This window comes from Euleptes europaea, chromosome 7 (genome assembly GCF_029931775.1).
Source record: "Euleptes europaea isolate rEulEur1 chromosome 7, rEulEur1.hap1, whole genome shotgun sequence".
In the NCBI taxonomy this organism is placed as follows: Eukaryota; Metazoa; Chordata; class Lepidosauria; order Squamata; family Sphaerodactylidae; genus Euleptes; species Euleptes europaea.
Window position 1 is genome coordinate 81,884,982 of NC_079318.1, and position 17,135 is coordinate 81,902,116.

Below are 17,135 nucleotides of genomic sequence, written 5' to 3' on the forward strand. Positions count from 1 at the left end.
ACTTTTAAGGAGCTAGGGAAACTGTTGGACGCGGTGCATGTGCCAAACCTCCCATCCCATGCTGTTTCTTGGCTTTTTGGTGCCCTCGGCGACAGAGGGTGGAAAGGGAAACTGATGGATGGGCCCTTCTGGGATTGCCAAAGGCTGCTGGGGGTCTGAGGGGCCAAGAGAGCATGCCCCCATATGCATCGATTCAGCACCTTCGCTGGCAGTCCTAGCAGGCGTGGGACTGTTCAACAGGTGCCCCGCCTTTCCCTTCCTTCCCCGTCTCCAATAATATAGAAGTGCTTCTAGGAAGAACCCTTCCCCCTCCCTACTCCCACCAAGAAATAATTTGGCTTTGACCCTTTTGTGTTTCTTTGCTTCCTCCCCAGAGGAAATAAGAGCCACCTGCAAGCTGTGCGTGACTTTTGTTGGGGGTGTGGCTGGGGGACTAGATGGGCAGCAGCGCAGGCCGTTGCCAGGGCGGGGCCCGTCCGTCGTGCCTTAGCAAGCTACAGCTGTCTTGGAGCTCCCCCCCAATGTCCTTGATGCATCTCATCCCAACTGGTGCCAGGGTGGTTCTCCCTCTTTAAAATACTGCAGAAGCTAGGTTAGCTTTTCCAAAAAAACTAATGCTCTTGAAAACGTTGCTCCCGAATCAGGGCGACAGCCCCAGGCCAACGCCGACACCTGCTATGCTGCTTTCATCTTCCTCCTGCACCATCTGGCAGAGGGGGACGGTAGTTCCTCCAGGTAGGCGAGGGAAAACGTAGCTCTCGTGTCAGCCGCTGTCTCTCTGCCGCCTTGGAAGAATCCCTGAAAAGGCACCCATTTTTGTTGTAAGGAGCACTGTGGCCAAAGGCACGTGGCGGCAGTTGTCTCTGCCCCGTCCCGTCATGAGTTGGTGCTTTCCTGGCTGGAGCTGCTGTGGGGAGGAAGGCTCAGTGTCCGGTCGGAGATCTGCCATAAGAAAACAAGACCCTGGTCAATAGGAGAAGAGCTGCTTCTGTGATGTTTGGCATTTTCTTAGGGGGGAGTGCTGTTGGGATGGAGAAGAGCCAGTGTGGTATAGTGGTTAAGAGCGGTGGTTTGGAGCGATGGACTCTAACCTGGAGAACCAGGTTGGTTTCCCCACTCCTCCACACGAAGCCAGCTGGGTGACCTTGGGCTAGTCACACTCTCTCAGCCTCACCTACCTCACAGGCTGTCTGTTGTGGGGAGGGGAAGGGAAGGTGATCGTAAGCCAGTTTGATTCTTCCTTAAGTGGTAGAGAAAGTCAGCATATAAAAACCAACTCTTCTCTTATACCCCGATGTTCTCTGCCCTTTCAGGAGTCTCAAACCGGCTTACAATCGCCTTCACTTCCTCCCCCACCCCACCCAAAACAAGCACCGTGTGAGGTAGGTGAGGCTGAGAGAGTTCTAAGAGAGCTGTGACTAGCCCAAGGTCAACCAGCTGGCTTCATGTATAGGAGTGGGGAAACCAACCCAGTTCACCAGATCAGAGTTTGCCGTTCATGTGGAGGAGTGGGGAATCAAACCTGGTTATCCACATTACAGTCCACCGCTCTTAACCAGTACACCACACTGGAGTGGTGTCCACCATCCCAATAGAACCTACCTATTGAGCTGGTGAAAGGGAGGAGAGGCACCTTTTGACTGTTAAAGAAGCTGTGCCGAGGCTTGTGGGACCCACCTGCACAAAAGCCATGCCAGATGGAGGCTGCAGTGAGGAGGATCAATTGAATGAAACAAAATGCTAAAAACTGTTAAGAGGCCAGCCCCAAAGAGGTACCCTTTCCCCGAGAAAGCACCGATTGAACATATGCACGGTATGACGATTGATCCAGCCTGGGCGAAAGAGACAAGAGTGTAGTTGCATAAGCGCTTCAGGAATCTCTGTACCTTTACCAACATGTCAATGCCAGAAGAAAAGCTCAGCGGCGACGTGAAGGAGTCCTCTGACAAGGAGCTGCCCAACTTGTACTTTACTACAGGACAGAGAGAGAAAGAGGGAGTTACTTTGAAGCAATGGAGAATCCCCCCATTCATCCTTTGTCAAAGGCAGGTTTTGCTGTATTCCAGCAGATTCTGCCTCAAAGACCCTGGCCGCCTCTGTCATCTCCCTGCCTCATTTCTTACCCAAGGAGGAGTCTCCCGTCCCGGTGCTGTCGCTGCCTGAAGAAGATGGCCGCCGGGTCTCAGAAAGGCTGCTGCAGCGCAGGCGTGCTTGGGCCTCTCGCTTCTTTTCCTGAGCCTGAAAGCAGATTGCCACCAAAAGAGTCAGTTTTTTTAAAGTTGGAGGGGGAGAAATAAGCATTATAAGGTGGAGGAGCATGGCCTAAAGCGGGGGGGGGGGGGCTCAAGCATAAGGTCCCTTATGGATCCAGCCCCCTTGAGAGCTCTTTATCTGGCCTGCGAGGCAGCCGAGGCAGCAACCTCCCCACTCTCGATCTGGGCTGGTGAGGAATGGCCCGGCCTGATCAAGAAGGAAAAGAAGAGTTGGTTTTTATATGCTGACTTTCTCTACCACTTAAGGAAGAATCAAACCGGCTTACAATATCCTTCCCCTCCCCACAACAGACACCCTGTGTGGTAGGTGGGGCTGAGAGCTCTGAGAGAGCTGTGACTAGCCCAAGGTCACCCAGCTGGCTTCATGTGGAGGAGTGGGCAATCAAACCCGGTTCTCCAGATTCGACTCCACCGCTCCAAACCACTGCTCTTAACCACTGCACCACGCTGGCTCTCAAGTGACATTGGCCCTCATAACAAATGAGTTCGACACCCCTGGCCTAACCCCCTAACCTCTCAAAATTCTGCATGCAGCAAAAGAAAAGAGCCCAGGTTTCTGTCCTCTGCCTCCCCAGATCTTCAAGCAGCAGTGCATACTTCCTCCCGTTCCCTCACTCACCACGAACAAGTCCTGCAGCTTATGTTGTTTCTCGCCCGGACCCACGTGGACAAGGTGGTTAAAGTTGCTAGGGCTGGATATGAGCTTGGAGCGGAGGGTCGGGTCCCGCATCATCTCTCTGCAAGACATGGAACAGAGCAAGTGAGCAGGTGCCCGGGCTGAGATGAGGCATGGCCATGCCAGCAACTAGAAGGTATACAGCCTTGAAAGAGGAAGGGGCCCTGGACCTCCGCCTCCTTGTGGCCTTGTGCAAAACTGTTTTGGGGCCCTAGAGCCAAGGACTGACTTCCACCAGGCTGGGTGGAGCCGGAGCCACCACATCACACTCCTTGCTTGGGACCCTTTGGCTGCCTTCACACATGCTGAATAATGCACTTTCAATCCACTTTCAGCACACTAACGATTATTTGCAAGTGGATTCTGCTGTTTCACACACTAAAATCCATCTGCAAAGTGCATGGGGTGGGGCTGTGGCTCAGTGGTAGAGTCTCTGATTTGCATGCAGAAGGTCCCAGGTTCAATCCCCAGCATCTCCAGTTAAAGGAACTAGGCAAGTAGGTGATGTGAAAGACCCCTGCCTGAGACCCTGGAGAGCCACTGCTGGTCTGAGTAGATAATACTTCGATGAACCAAGGGTCTGGTTCGGTATAAGGCTGCTTCATGGGTTCATACAAGCCTCGATAGGTGTTCATACAAGCATTGAAAGTGGATCGAAAGTGCATTATGCGGCATGTGCGAAAGAAACCAATTTGTGTATTCCTCGAGCTCAGCCTCACCGCCTCTGGTGCTGCCGCTCCTCCTCCGAGATGCGGAAGGAGAAGCGGCGTTTGTTCCGAGTTCTCGCCAGGTGCCTCCGGCTGTTGTCTGTCATCTCGGGGATTTCAAACTCGTCTTGGTCTGGAGGAGAAGGGAAGAAATTGGTGAAGCACCAGCCTCCGCAAACCGGGATTGATTTCCTTCCCTTTTTCAGTGTGCTTTTAACAACCACTTTCAGGGTTTTTCTGCCCTCCAGCACAAATTGACCTTTTCTTTCCATCACACTATCCGGATTGCTTGGTGGCAACTGACCTTTTCTGTCTGGCGTTTTATGATCAAGGTTTTAGTCTATTATGTGGAAGCTGCCGTAGCAACTCAACTTTTCAGGCTGAGTCAACGCTCCACAATACAGTTTTGAGTGTCCGAATAAAACCAGTGAGTCCTTGGTTCAAACCCCTACTCAGCTATGCCAGTGGTTTTTTTCACTTGTGTACCCCTTGGCAGCTCATTTCAATAAATCATACCCCTCATACTACCAAAATGTTTGTAATTAACCCCAGGTTGGGAACCACAGAGCTATGCAGTTCACAGGATGACTTTTAGGACAGGCATCTTTTCTCACTCTCACCTTTCTACGATAGAGGAGGGGAAAACGAGTCTGCTACCTTGAGTTCCTTGAAGGGAAGATAGGATAGAAGTGTAGGATTGCGACACTTAGAGCCCCCTTGCCTTCCCCCTTACCTAATGCCTTGTTCCTGAGGTAGGTCAGGCGGACTTTCTCAGTACCAAAAGTGCAAAGGGATCCCTCGGGGTTCAGCGCGCGTACCTGTTCAAAGAGAAGTGCATCATTTGAAGGCAGCCAGCAGCATGGGCTGCTACTGTTACATTTCCAGGGGCAGAAACCATTCTGGCAGGATAGTAGAAGATGCTTGGGTGTAGGGGCCCAACGGCCCACCTTTTTGAAATTTGGTGCATAAGCTAGAGTTGCAATATTTGGACAATGAATTGCGTATGCTGATTTTTTATTTCTTTAAACATTTCCTGCGAGATCAGACAAGAGACTTCTTCTGTTATACTAGCTGCAGAGAATGGGCATTTATGCAGGGCTGTTTCCCCGCTGTCATCCCTGCCGACTGCTCCGGTGCTTCATTTTGATTCCTGACTGTCAGAGGTCACCTCACTCTCCCCGCACGTTTCACCTGCATTTTCCAGATTCTTGCTAAAAAAGCATCTGGAAAATATGGGCAAAATGTGCGGAAACATGTGGGGAGAGCGAGGCGACCTCTGACAGTCAGGAAAGGCATACATAATCAAAACAAAGCATCAGAGCAGTTGGCGGGGTGACTGCGAGGGAAACAGCCCTGCATAAATAGCCAATGGCTCCTGTAACATGGGGCTCGCTGTGTTACAGGGGTGTATCATCTAAAAACATTGGTTTAGATCTCATGGATCTATGTTAAAAGCAGCAGTTTGCCCTGAACTAAGGGGCTTCCAAGCCTCTTGCATCAAGGGGCAACTTTTGCTAGCAGAATGGGCCAGAACTGTACTTTTTTTCCTGTTAACATTTTATTCATATACGCATGAATATATTAATATAAAGGGAGTCAGTTGAGCAGTGCCTTTTTATAGGTTTGGGGGTTTGTTTTTTGGGGGGCTTCATTAATAAGAATAATAGTGTACTTTTAATAACAGCACCCCAGTAAGGCCTTAGGGGAAATTTTACAGTGTACCCTGTAAGCAAAGCCAGGAAAGGAGATATAGCTAAGGCCCAAGGAAGTCACCCTTAATTCTACAATTCCTGTCCAATATGAGAGGTTTTAAAAAGTGGCTGCACAGTCAATTTCAGCAAATCATGCCTTTCAGTCTGTTGTTCTGCTCCACAAAGCTGTGTACTTGTTAAGGGGTGTGTGAAGGAAGCATCTGTCCTTGGTCTGCCAAAGAGCTATCGGAGACAGAGATTGACCCATGCCTCTTGCAATGAAAAGTTCGGAAGGTAGCTAGGCTTTTTGAAAGTTAAAAAAAAGTTCTGTTTTTGTTCTGCAGATGCAACTCAGTAGCTACCCACAGGTGCTAACTCTGGCAGCCAGCGTTGTGTAGGGGTTATATTAGGATCAGGCTGAACTCTTTTCTCTCAACACTCACTAGGTACTTTGGGTCAGACTCTTAACAGCCTAGTGTACCTCACAGGGTTGTTCTGAGAATAAAATGGATACAGGAGAACCATCTATTCCATTCTGAACTTCCTGGATGAAGGGGTGGGGCAGAGATGTACTAGAGTGACATGACATTGAGGACTCATAACCAGGACTCCTAACATGTAATTTAGCCAGAGAGCAGCTGAGTCAGGTTAACCCAGTCTTCTCCCCCTCCCCAATTCTATTTCTTCCAATCAGGGGGTGGGGGAGATGAAACAAGCATGCTGTCTCTTCACCCTACTGGGGCGAAAGGCAGCTAGGTGGGGGAACAGTTTTGAAATGACTAAGGGGGGAAGAGTTAGCAGCCCCCTTCTGCAGCACCGCTAATCTGAGCCAGACTTGGGTGGAAGGAGGGGTGGAAGTTACACAGCAAGGATCCTGCACACCACATGCAGCTTTGGCCAAACCCAAAGATGCATCAAGAAAAGATACCCAGTTGTCTTTTTGGTTTTTATGTCCCATGTCTGACACAAGTGCTTTGAAAATAGAGGGTGGGCTGTTAAACAGAGCCAAAAGCAGGGTGAGATCAAGGCCAAAAAACAAAAACCCACTCACTTTTTTCAGTGGCACGGTCTGAATCCACTCCGCTTTCCGAACGTCAAACACGTCCACGGCATTCTCACTGAACACTGACAAATAAGGAGCATTGTAACCTACAGTGGGGGAAGAAACAACACGGATATGAAGACAGCACCTCCCTAGGTAGCCAATTCCACTGTCGAACATCTCTCACTGTAAAAAAAATTTTCACCTAATACCCAGCTGGTACCTTTCTGCTCGCAATTTAAACCCAGTATTGCGAGTCCTATCCTCTGCTGCCAACAGGAACAGCTCCCTGCCCTTCTCTAACTGACAGCCCTTCAGGTACTTAAAGAGAGCAATCATGTCCCCCCTCAACCTCCTCTTTTCCAGATTAAACATTCCCAATTCCCTCAGCCTTTCCTCATAGGGCTTGGTCTCCAGGCCCCTGATCATCCTCGCCCAACCACTGAGCTGATGCCCCCACATTTCAGCCCCAGACCGTATCTAGCCCAAGTCAGGCGTGAGCTCTGATGCCCTCTTTTTACAAATTAAGCCAGATTGAGAGCCAGCGCAGTGCAGTGGTTAGAGTGTGGAACTAGGATCTGGGAGACCCAGGTTCGAATCCCTGCTCTGCCACGGGGGCTCACTGGATGACTGTGGACCAGACAGGTCCTCTCAGTCTATTCTACAGGGTGGTTGGCGTGAGGATAAAAGGGAGGAGAGGATGCTGTTTGTTGCCATTGGGGGGGGGGGAAACAGGTAAAAACCAACTGAATAAAATAAGCTTTGCCCACACCTGTAGGCTTTACTTTTATGATACAGCTCTGTTGGCCTAAATCACAAAATTCCCTGAGATAATGCTAATCTTTCATTTTCCATCCATCATTATCTTGGATTTTTTCCCCCCATCTAATAAGGTTACGCTAGGATCTGACCCAGCGAGTAAAAAATTTCAGTTTGTCGCCTATAGGTGCATCAGTAACTCTTTGCAGACAGGGAAAAATACATTTCTTCCTTATATGTGTGAATAGGCTACAGCCTAAAAGACAGTGCTCCAATGTATCTATCTGCCCTGATTTACAAAGGTACATCCTATCAGAATAAAGCCTGTTACTGTATCGACCTTCTAATAGTGGAGATGGGATTGCATTTAGCCAAGGTAACATTTTGGGTACAATAGACCCAAGTAAATAGGGGAGCATGCCTTTTGAGCTCGCATACATGAACTAAAAAGATCTAATTCAAAAAGTCTTTTGGTGATTACAGAATTAGCAGAGGCCAGCCCTAAAAGCTGTTAAATCTGTAGACTGATAACCCAATAGTAAGAGTCTTGATTCGACCAACTCCTTCCATGGGATTAAATAAAGATCTTCTCTTAAGAAGGATAAATGTCCATCATGGGTAAACAATATTTTCAGCCAGCACCTAAATGTGACCCTCCATGCACAGGCCTCGTGAATATAAACCCAATTCCAGCCTTCGAACAATTCTTGCAATGCATCACATTGCAAGCTGTAGGCAATGTGCCAGGGATTCGGTGCCCCCGTGAACCACGCCCCTCTTCCCCCCAACTTGAGGGCCACTCACAGCAGTTGAGGGGGGGCGCAGGCCACATCAGCTCTTGGGGGCGGCTCCTTCGCCCCTGCCCGTCCACGTAGAGGCCGAATCCGCTGAAGCAGAGGATCAGCTCGCTCAGGCTGACCTCCACGGCCTTGAGAGCCTCCATCTGGGCCACGGCAGACGCCCGGGGGTCCTCAGCGTGGGGAAGGTTCACGGGCAGCCCCTCGTTGAGCAGGGGGTAAAGGGAGAAGCCGGACGGGTAGCCCACGCAGAGGCGATCCCCCAGCACGTCCAGACACTGCACGTAGCCCTGCGCCTGAATCTCCTTGATGCGCCGGTGCGGGGGACGGGTGGCCGTCAGCTGGAAACACAGGACCTGGCGCTTGCAGGCCACGCAGAGCACGGGCGTCGTGCTGCAGCAGATGAGCCCCGTGACCACTGCCTGGCAGCTCTTGGCCTCCACCACTTTGGTCCCCGGAGCCTCTGGGGTTGCCAGCTCTGCCCAGGAGAAGATGCGGAGGCTGTGGTTCTTGCCACACAGCACGGACAGCAGCTGGGCCTGCGGCGAGACCAGGAGAAGCTGCACTCGCCGACAGTCGCCAATCTGCAGCACATCTAAAGAGAGGGGAGAGGGGATCAAGACGCTGTGCGAGAGGACACAGCCTTGAAACATCCTGTTGCTAACTGCAATTCAGAGCCACTGATGGTAGATCCGGTATTGCCACAGGTTTGAAGGACCAGCGTGGCCAAGAAGACTGGGGGTTTCCGGGCTGGAAGTGAGGAACAGAGTTGGAGAAAGGGCTCAGTGGTGCAATATCTGCTTTGCAGGCAGAATGTCCCAAGTCTAATCTCCAGTTAAAAAGGGTCAGATGATGCAAAAGGCTGCTACCTGAGACCCTGGAGTGCCACTGCCAGTCAGAGCAGACAATGCAGAACATGATAGACAAGGGTAGGCATAATGCAGCTTCATGAACACATGAAGCTGCCTTATACTGAATCAGACCCTTGGTCCATCAAGGTCAGTATTGTCTACTCAGACCGGCAGCGGCTCTCCAGGGTCTCAGGCAGAGGTCTTTCACATCACCTACCTGCCTAGTCCCTTTAACTGGAGATCCCGGGGATTGAACCCAGGACCTTCTGCATGCCAAGCAGATTCTCTACCACTGAGCTACGGCCCTTCATGTGCTCATGAAGCTAGTTAGGACCCTTTTGTTTTGACATACTAGTAGCAGGATTAGGGGATCTCTACATTTAAACCAGAATTTAAGAGACCAGCTCTGGGATTTTATTTTCTGCACAGATACAGCTCTACCTAATGGCCTACCCTAAGGCTTCTTTTCACAGTCTCAAGGAAGAAGAAGAACATGCTGCTGAGTCATTACAAACTCATGGTGACCCCCATCCATGGGGCTTTCAATGCAAGAGATGAACAGAGGCAGTTTGTCATTGCCTGCCTCTACGTAGAGACACCCTGGACTTCCCTGGTGGTCTCCCACCTAAGTGCTGACCATGGCCAACCTGGCTTAACTCCCAAGCTCTTAGGAGCCTGGCTTGCGCTGGGCTATTTGGGCTGTTCCAATCTCAAAACTGTCTTAGGAAAGCCCCCCCCCCTTACCATTTGTTCGAAGATGAATCAAAAACAGCCCATCCTCTGTACCCAGGGCAATTCGATCCCGGTCTGCAAAAGGATACAAGTTAGCATTAGAAAGCCAGAATACAAACCACCGCAGGTGATGAAAGTCCCCCTTTGCCTACTGATAATGAAGAAAGCTGATAGGAAGAAAATAGATTCCTTTGAAATGTGGTGTTGGAGGAGAATGTTATGGATACCATGGATTGCCAAAAAACAAAAAACAAACAAAAAAACAGTTATACATCAAATCAGGCCTGAACTGACCCTAGAAGCTAAAATGACTAAACTGAGGCTGTCGTACTTTGGTCACATTATATGAGAAGAGAAGAGTCACTGGAAAACACAATCATGCTAGGAAAAGTTGAAGGCAGCAGGAAAGGAGAAAGACCCAACAAGAGATGGACTATAAAGGATGCCACAGCCATCAATTTGCAAGATCTGAGCAAGGCTGTTAAGAATAGGACGTTTTGGAGGACATTGGTTCATAGGGTCGCCATGAGCCAGAAGTGACTTGACGGCACTTAACCCACACACCATTTGTTGGTAAACAGACCACAAGATATCCCCGCCCTCATTGTGTGCGCTAAAGTGCTATCAAGTTGCTTCCGACCTATGGAGACCCTATGAATCAATGTCCTCCAAAACGTCCTATTGTTGACAGCCTTGCTCAGGTCCTGCAGCCCTCATTACCAGCCCCTAAAGGCAGAAACCAGAGTCCTGGCCTCCTGCGGGCCTTTAAGGTGGGCCCTTTTCCTCCATTACTCACCTATGATGGCTGCCGAGAGTGCGTGAGGGATGAAGGGCAGACCGTTATCGTAGGCCTCCTTGAGGATGTAGACTGTTCGGTCGTGGTGCCGGTTCTCTTTCAGGATGTGGTGCAGCTCTGTCAGCACCTGCACCCACTTCCTCATTTCGGCTTCACTGTCAGCCAGGAACAGCACAGAGCTGGTGGTGGCGGGGAAGCTCAGCTGGGAGGCCGTCACCTGGGGTGGGACAGAAGCAAGTCATAGGGTTGGCCCTGGTGGGACTCAAGCCTGGAGAGAACTCCATGTTGCCCAGCGGCTGCCACTGAACAGCCCTGCTTTAGAATAACAGAATCATAGGGTTGGAAGGGACCTCCGGGGTCATCTAGTCCAACCCCCTGCACAACACAGGAAATTCACAACTACTGCCCCAGTGACCCCTGCTCTATGCCCAGAGGAAGGCAAAAATCCTCCAGGTTCCCTGGCCAATCTGGCCTGGAAGAAGATTCTTTCCTGACCCCAAGCTGGTGATTGGCATTAGCCTGGGCATGCAAGAAAGAGTCACGAGAGCCGAGCACTGACTCATCCCTTCCTGCCCTCCCTCTCACGATCCACCTAAGTTCTCAGAATCAGCATTGCTATCATCTATCCTCTGCTTAAAATCCTCCAAGGAAGGAGAGCTAACCACCTCCTGAGGAAGCCTGTTCCACTGAGGAATCGTTCTAATTGTCAGGAAGTTCTTCCTAATATTTAGCTGAAAACTCTTTTGATTTAATTTCAGCCTGTTGCTTCCTGTCCCCAAAGTGACGATCAGCATTACCCTGGGCATGTGTAGAAAGGGCCACGAGAGCCAAGCACTGATGCAACCCTTCCTACCCTCCCTCTCATGATCTGCCTAAGTTCACAGAATCAGTAATGGAGCTGGTACGAGCAGACCCCTTGACTGATTGACTAGTACATCAGCACCCTGCCGTCCAGGTTACTGCTGCCACTGCAGCCTAGAGTACATGTATCTGTCACTCCCATTTCTTCTCTCTCACCCGGAATATGCAGGGCAGATCTTTGCTGTTGGCGTGGATGACATCAGAGGCCAGAACTGCAGCCACCGAGAAATTCTCGTCCCTTTTGCCAGAGGGTAAAAAAAACATCCTTTAGAGATATTCCTCTCTCTGGCTACTAGAGGATGATACATGCCTACACTTCTTGTTGAGGAAGAAGTACTGGGGTTGCCTCTCCAAGTACCTGGAAGGTGATGGAACCTTGGCTGTCCCGTCCTGCACTTCCCACTAGTCAGGTGAAGAGGGGAAAGACGAGAACTACACAAATACGTTGCTAAAAATGACGCTGCCAAAAATTACAACTCTTCCTTTCCTCTCCGTGTGTAGTGAAAAACCTGCCTCATGTCCTAACATCACGTCACTTGTGTTGGACAGGTGGGAAATAATACACCAAGGGGTAGGGCTGTAGTTCAGTGGTAGAGACTCTGCTTGGCATGCAGAAGGTCCCAGGTTCAATCCCCAGCATCTCCAGTTAAAGGGACTAGGAATAGGTGATGTGAAAGACCCCTGCCTGAGACTCTGAGTAGACAATACTGATCTCCGATGGACTGATGGTCTGATTCAGTATAAGTCAGTTTTATGTGTGTAGGGCTGGACCTACTCTTAAGCACAGTGGTCTGGAGAAGGAAGCAACAACCCAACGTAGTGGTAGTAGGGGCTGATCAGTGTGCACACATTTTGGAAATCTGGGTGACTTTGTATGAACTGGCTAAAAGGATGTATCCCACCCACCCCCTTTTTACCTCCCACAGAAGAGGAATTTCATTTTCTTACGTCAACCACCGGAGGGTATTGAATGTCCTGCACTACCCAAGTAATTACAATGTTCGTCTGGAACCCGGGATTACATACTATATTTATTAACTATTACGTGCAGGAAACTGGGATCATGGACTAGTTAGCCATCACAGTTATTAAGATCCATTCCACTGGCTCTGGTCTGCATCCTTGTACGCCACCGACCAAGCCAACCTGGGTGATCCCACATTCCCAGTTTATACCCTCCAATTTCTACAGGCACATGAACACATGAAGCTGCCTTATACTGAATCAGACCCTTGGTCCATCAAAGTCAGTATTGTCTACTCAGACCGGCAGCGGCTCTCCAGTGTCTCAAGCAGAGGTCTTTCTCATCACTTACTTTCTCATCTCTCATCACTCCCTTTAACTAAAGATGCCGAGGTTTGAACCCGGGACCCTCTGCATGCCAAGCAGATGCTCTACCACTGAGCCACAGCCCCTCCCAGGCTGTTCATGTCTCACCTTATCTTTGTATCACATGGCAGTTATGACCATGAAGCTTTGCCAGAGGTAGTCTGGGTGCCCTGAGGGGTAGAAAGATGGGCAGAGAGGCCCGCAAGGTTGGTAGCAGGGAAGCAAAGAAGTGGGACTGAAGGTTAGGATTGTGTAGGAGAAAGTGAAGCATGGGCAACAGAGACAACTTGGGAGGGGAATGACTTTTGGCCCTGTTAATTAGAGAGATGTTGTGGGGAGAGGTATTTATTAGCTGCAGGTTTCTATTAAATATTTACAACTCTACCAAACACATGTGAACATTTACTTTCTAAATAACCATAAGCACCTCTTCTGTTCAGTTCTCTCCTGGTTTCTGCGCTTGGACTGCAAGTAAATGATCTTGCTCAGTGTTTTTGAACTGAGAGACAAACATAAATTAACACTGTGAAATCAAACCACAATTTGTATATTTTTGCTGGACGTAATCAGCTTCTTAATGCAGTTGAACACAAATTGTGAGTGGAGAGTTATTCAATAAGGAATTTACTGAACCCACTAAGGACAGCAGGATGGACGAGATAGCCGTCAACAATGCAGGGATCAATAAGATCCTGGAGCACTCCTTCATCACAAGTAGAACTCCATGGATAATTGCCGATAGGATCACAGTGCTATTTCCTGCAGCGCCTCCTGTGTGTGGCATTTGCTTACCTCATATCTGTGACGTGCATGACGCCCACATCGCACTGCCAAGTCTTTCCCTCTGGCACATCAAACAGGAAAATCTTGAAATCGCTGATGACAGCAAAAGCCCTCTGCCAACCCTTCTTTACCCCAGCAGGTTTTGGCACCTGTTGCGAGAGGCAGTGTCATTGAAGCATGCCTCCACCAGCAGAGGGCAGAAAATAGGTAGGGTTCACTAGGAAAGGAAAAGTCCACCATGTGAACCTCATTGTGTAGTTGGCATGGAGAGGCAGAGGGAAAAGATTGCCCGAAGATAATCACAGCTGCTCCCCCTTTCCCATCTCCAATTCTACCCCCTTCGAGTTTGACAGAACTTAGGGTTCCTACTCCTTCCCAGATGCTATTGTCCGTGGCATCACAACCGAGTCACCTTTCCCAGATGGAGAGAGAGATACCCAAAGCCTGAACCCCACTCCACTCACACACAGCTCTCTTGCTCTAACACACTGGTCCCCTCCGTACCCAGAGAACTCCAGAAACCCACCAAAGCAGAGAGGCTCAGACATAACCAGCAGGGCTTGGAATCCTCTCTGCCCTGCTGTACCTAAGATTGGGATGAGGAGGCAGGGGAGAGGGAGCCAAGAGCTTACCGACAGGAACCCCTCAAAGGCAGTCCCTGTCCCAGTTGTTGGGTTGACCCCCATGGTTTTCTGGAGCTGTTCAGGGGGTGCAGGGCAGATGGAGACGCCCCCGGCACAGGAGACGTGACAAACGAAGTTGCAGGCTGAAAAGGAGGAGGAAATGTGAGCTAAGGGGCCAGTCGCCACCCCTGCCAACGTGTCCGGTCAACAGAACGTCTGAACCACTGCAGAGAGCAGATAGGGAAGTTTGAACCCAGCTTCAGGGGAGGCTGTTTGGGGTAGGAAGGGAGGTTGTGGCCCTTCTGGTCCTTCAGCGTGAAGTTCCAGCAGTTTATAGATTCTGTGGTAAAATTTTTACCAGTTCTTCGGTCTGAACAATTAATAGGCCGTGAGAGCCAGAAACACCCATCCATTCACAAAATGAACCCCCAACTTGTTTCTTGGTGCAAAAGGGTCATGGGGTTTGGCTTTGGTAAAATCCACCTCCTGCGCCAGGACCTGCCCTCATCCTCTCTCCCACATCCAAACCTCACTCACCCTCACAAGCCAAGCCTTGCCGGACCAGCCCAACCAGCAGTGACGTGCAGCGCATACATTTGGTGGGTGTGGAGAAGCTGTGTGTTTTGAAGCTGTGCGATTTAGGCTGGGGAAACGGGACAAGAAGAAGATAGCTGTTTAGTAGGAGGGGAAAATGAGGCCAGCGGGAACTCCTTAACCCGAGAATTTACTTTTGACATTTGTGAGGCCTCAGCTCTGGACCTGTGAAAATACCTTTGTACCTATACAGAACACTTCTCCTTACAACTGCAGTTTCAGGGACATAAGAACATAGGAAGAGCCCTGCTGGATCTGACCAAGTGGTCAATCTAACCCAGCATCCTGTCTCACACAGTGGCCAACCAGTTGCCCTGGAGGGCTAACATCAGGGCATAGAGGCCAAGGCCTTCCCCAATGTTTAGGGTGGCCAGGTCCCTCTTTGCCACCAGTGGGAGGCTTTGGGGGCAGAGCTTGAGGAGGGCAGGGTTTGGGGAGGGGAGGGACTTCAATGCCATAGTCCAATGGCCAAAGCGGGCATTTTCTCCAGGTGAACTGATCTCTATCGGCTGGAGACCAGTTGTAATAGTGGGAGATCTCCAGCTAGTACCTGGAGGTTGGCAACCCTACCAATATATTCAGGAGTTTACTGCCTTTGGGCGTGGATCTTGTCAGGATCCACCAGCCTCTGGGAACCTAGTTTGAAAAGGCCTGGGGTAGGAGTAGGGTTGCCAGCTCTGGGTTGGGAAATACCTGGATATTTTGGGGGAGGAGCCTGAGGAGGACAGGGCTTGGAGAGGGGAGGGACTTTAATGCCATAGAGTCCAATTGCCAAAGCGCCCATTTTATCCAGGGGAACTGATCTCTAACAGCAGGAGATCTCCAGCCACCACCTGGAGGTTGGCAAACCTAGGAAGGAGAGAAGCTCTATCCCAAGGTAGGCCCATGTGGGACACCTGCCTTCTAAGGACATCTTAGACCACACTGAATTTCAACCAACAGGAGATGTTTATGCGAAGGTGCCGTTACCTTCAGGGAGTTGCTGTTGTCTGTGGTGGCCGCCGTCTTCTGGGCCGGAGGCAGCTGTGGTGAAATGTGGAAAAGGAAAGTTGCAGAGAAGTCATTGTCAGGAGGATAGCCAACACGAGAGCTTTACGTGCGAGAGTTCCCCAGCCCAATTTCTGGAATTTCCAGGCTGGGACTCCCAAGGTCCTCATTTCACACGGGGGACCATCCCTAGTGCCTCCATCCTGCTTGCTGCTGCTTCTACAACAGTGGCCCTATTACACCCCCACCCCCCATGGAAAGCACCTCAACAGAAGGCCGTGCCTCATAGCCACAGAGAAAGGGAATGTGGGCTCTCAAGGAAGGCCCTCTTTCAGGCCTTGCTCGTTTGAGATGGTCCCACCCAGGACTCACACTGGACCGTCGGCTTTTCCTTCCCTCGGGGTGCAACAGCTCCTCTTCCGGGGGCTTCTGGGGCTCTTGGGTGTCAGTGGAGTTCCCAAAAGCAATGGCGTCCTTCTGATAAACAAAGTGATAACAAACAGGTTGTACGCATGAACACACATGAAGCTGCCTTCTACTGAATCAGACCCTTGGTCCATCAAAATCAGTATTGTCTACTCAGACCTGCAGCGGCTCTCCAGGGTCTCAGGCAGAGGTCTTTCACATCACCTATTTGCCTAGTCCCTTTAACAGGAGATGCCGGGGATTGAACCTGGGACCTTCGACATGCCAAGAAGATGTTCTACCACTGAGCCACAGCCCCACCCCACTTTTTATGGGAAACAAAGTAAAGCTACAAATGCCATTTAATTCCGTTCTGTCTGGGTTCTAGTTCAGAGAACCAAGTATCTCCACTAGCCATGTTTCATAATGGAGGAACACTCACGCTGGCGCTTCGGAAGGAGAGGAAGGGGATCAGAGGGCCTTGGTGCTTCATACCTGCAAGAAGAGCGAGAAAGCACGTTAGTGGTGTAGCCTAAATTCTTAATTTTTGGACCTCACAGATAGAAGGGGACCAGATTTCCACAGACAGAAGCAGGAGGGCAATTTTTATAGACCCCACCCCCCCAACAAGCTGTTCTGGGGTCACCTTTCCACCAGAAGTAACTATTTCATTGAATATTTTGGGCTGCAGGTGGGAATGTCTTACTCCTCGGATGGAAATCCCTTCTGTTCATGGAAATCTTTGTGGATCCAAGCTGGTCTGAGCCAAGAGGAAAGGCAGGGTGTTAAAGAGCAGGCATAGTTAAATTGTGGAACTCCCTGCCCCAGGATGTGGTGATGGCTGCCAACCAGGAAGGCTTTAAGAAGGGAATGGACATGTTCACGGAGGAGAGGGCTATCCATGGCTACTAGTCAAAATGAATACCAGTCATGATGCATACCTATTCTCTCCAGGATCAGAGGAGCATGCTATTATATTAGGTGTTGTGGAACACAGGCAGGACGGTGCTGCTGCAGTCGTCTTGTTTGGGGGCTTCCTAGAGGCACCTGGTTGGCCACTGTGTGAACAGACTGCTGGATTTGATGGGCCTTGGTCTGATTCAGAATGGCTTTTTCTTATGTCAATGTTTTAATAATAATAAAAAAATCTCTCATCATTTATTCCTATAGGGCCATTTTTGGTATTTTACAGACTTTGTGTAAGGTAGGTGATCCTTGCTCTTAGGAGC

The 17,135-nt window shown here is 50.1% G+C and overlaps 1 protein-coding gene across 1 annotated transcript in view; it reads right to left on the reverse strand.

Annotated features, from left to right (window-relative positions):
* Positions 1-868: 868 nt before the first annotated feature.
* The window catches only part of CDC42BPG (CDC42 binding protein kinase gamma), a 69,217-nt gene continuing 52,950 nt past the window's right edge, over positions 869-17,135 (reverse strand). The window contains exons 21-37 of the mRNA XM_056853637.1: positions 16,349-16,401; positions 15,874-15,978; positions 15,484-15,537; positions 14,458-14,563; positions 13,930-14,063; positions 13,307-13,446; positions 11,342-11,423; positions 10,325-10,541; positions 9,541-9,603; positions 7,953-8,540; positions 6,399-6,496; positions 4,390-4,474; positions 3,669-3,789; positions 2,893-3,010; positions 2,124-2,238; positions 1,887-1,972; positions 869-942 (exon numbers count right to left, since the gene is read on the reverse strand). Of these exons, the coding sequence (XP_056709615.1) occupies positions 877-942; positions 1,887-1,972; positions 2,124-2,238; positions 2,893-3,010; positions 3,669-3,789; positions 4,390-4,474; positions 6,399-6,496; positions 7,953-8,540; positions 9,541-9,603; positions 10,325-10,541; positions 11,342-11,423; positions 13,307-13,446; positions 13,930-14,063; positions 14,458-14,563; positions 15,484-15,537; positions 15,874-15,978; positions 16,349-16,401 (2,231 nt within the window). The 3' untranslated portion in view covers positions 869-876. The remainder of the gene's footprint in view (positions 943-1,886; positions 1,973-2,123; positions 2,239-2,892; positions 3,011-3,668; positions 3,790-4,389; positions 4,475-6,398; positions 6,497-7,952; positions 8,541-9,540; positions 9,604-10,324; positions 10,542-11,341; positions 11,424-13,306; positions 13,447-13,929; positions 14,064-14,457; positions 14,564-15,483; positions 15,538-15,873; positions 15,979-16,348; positions 16,402-17,135) is intronic.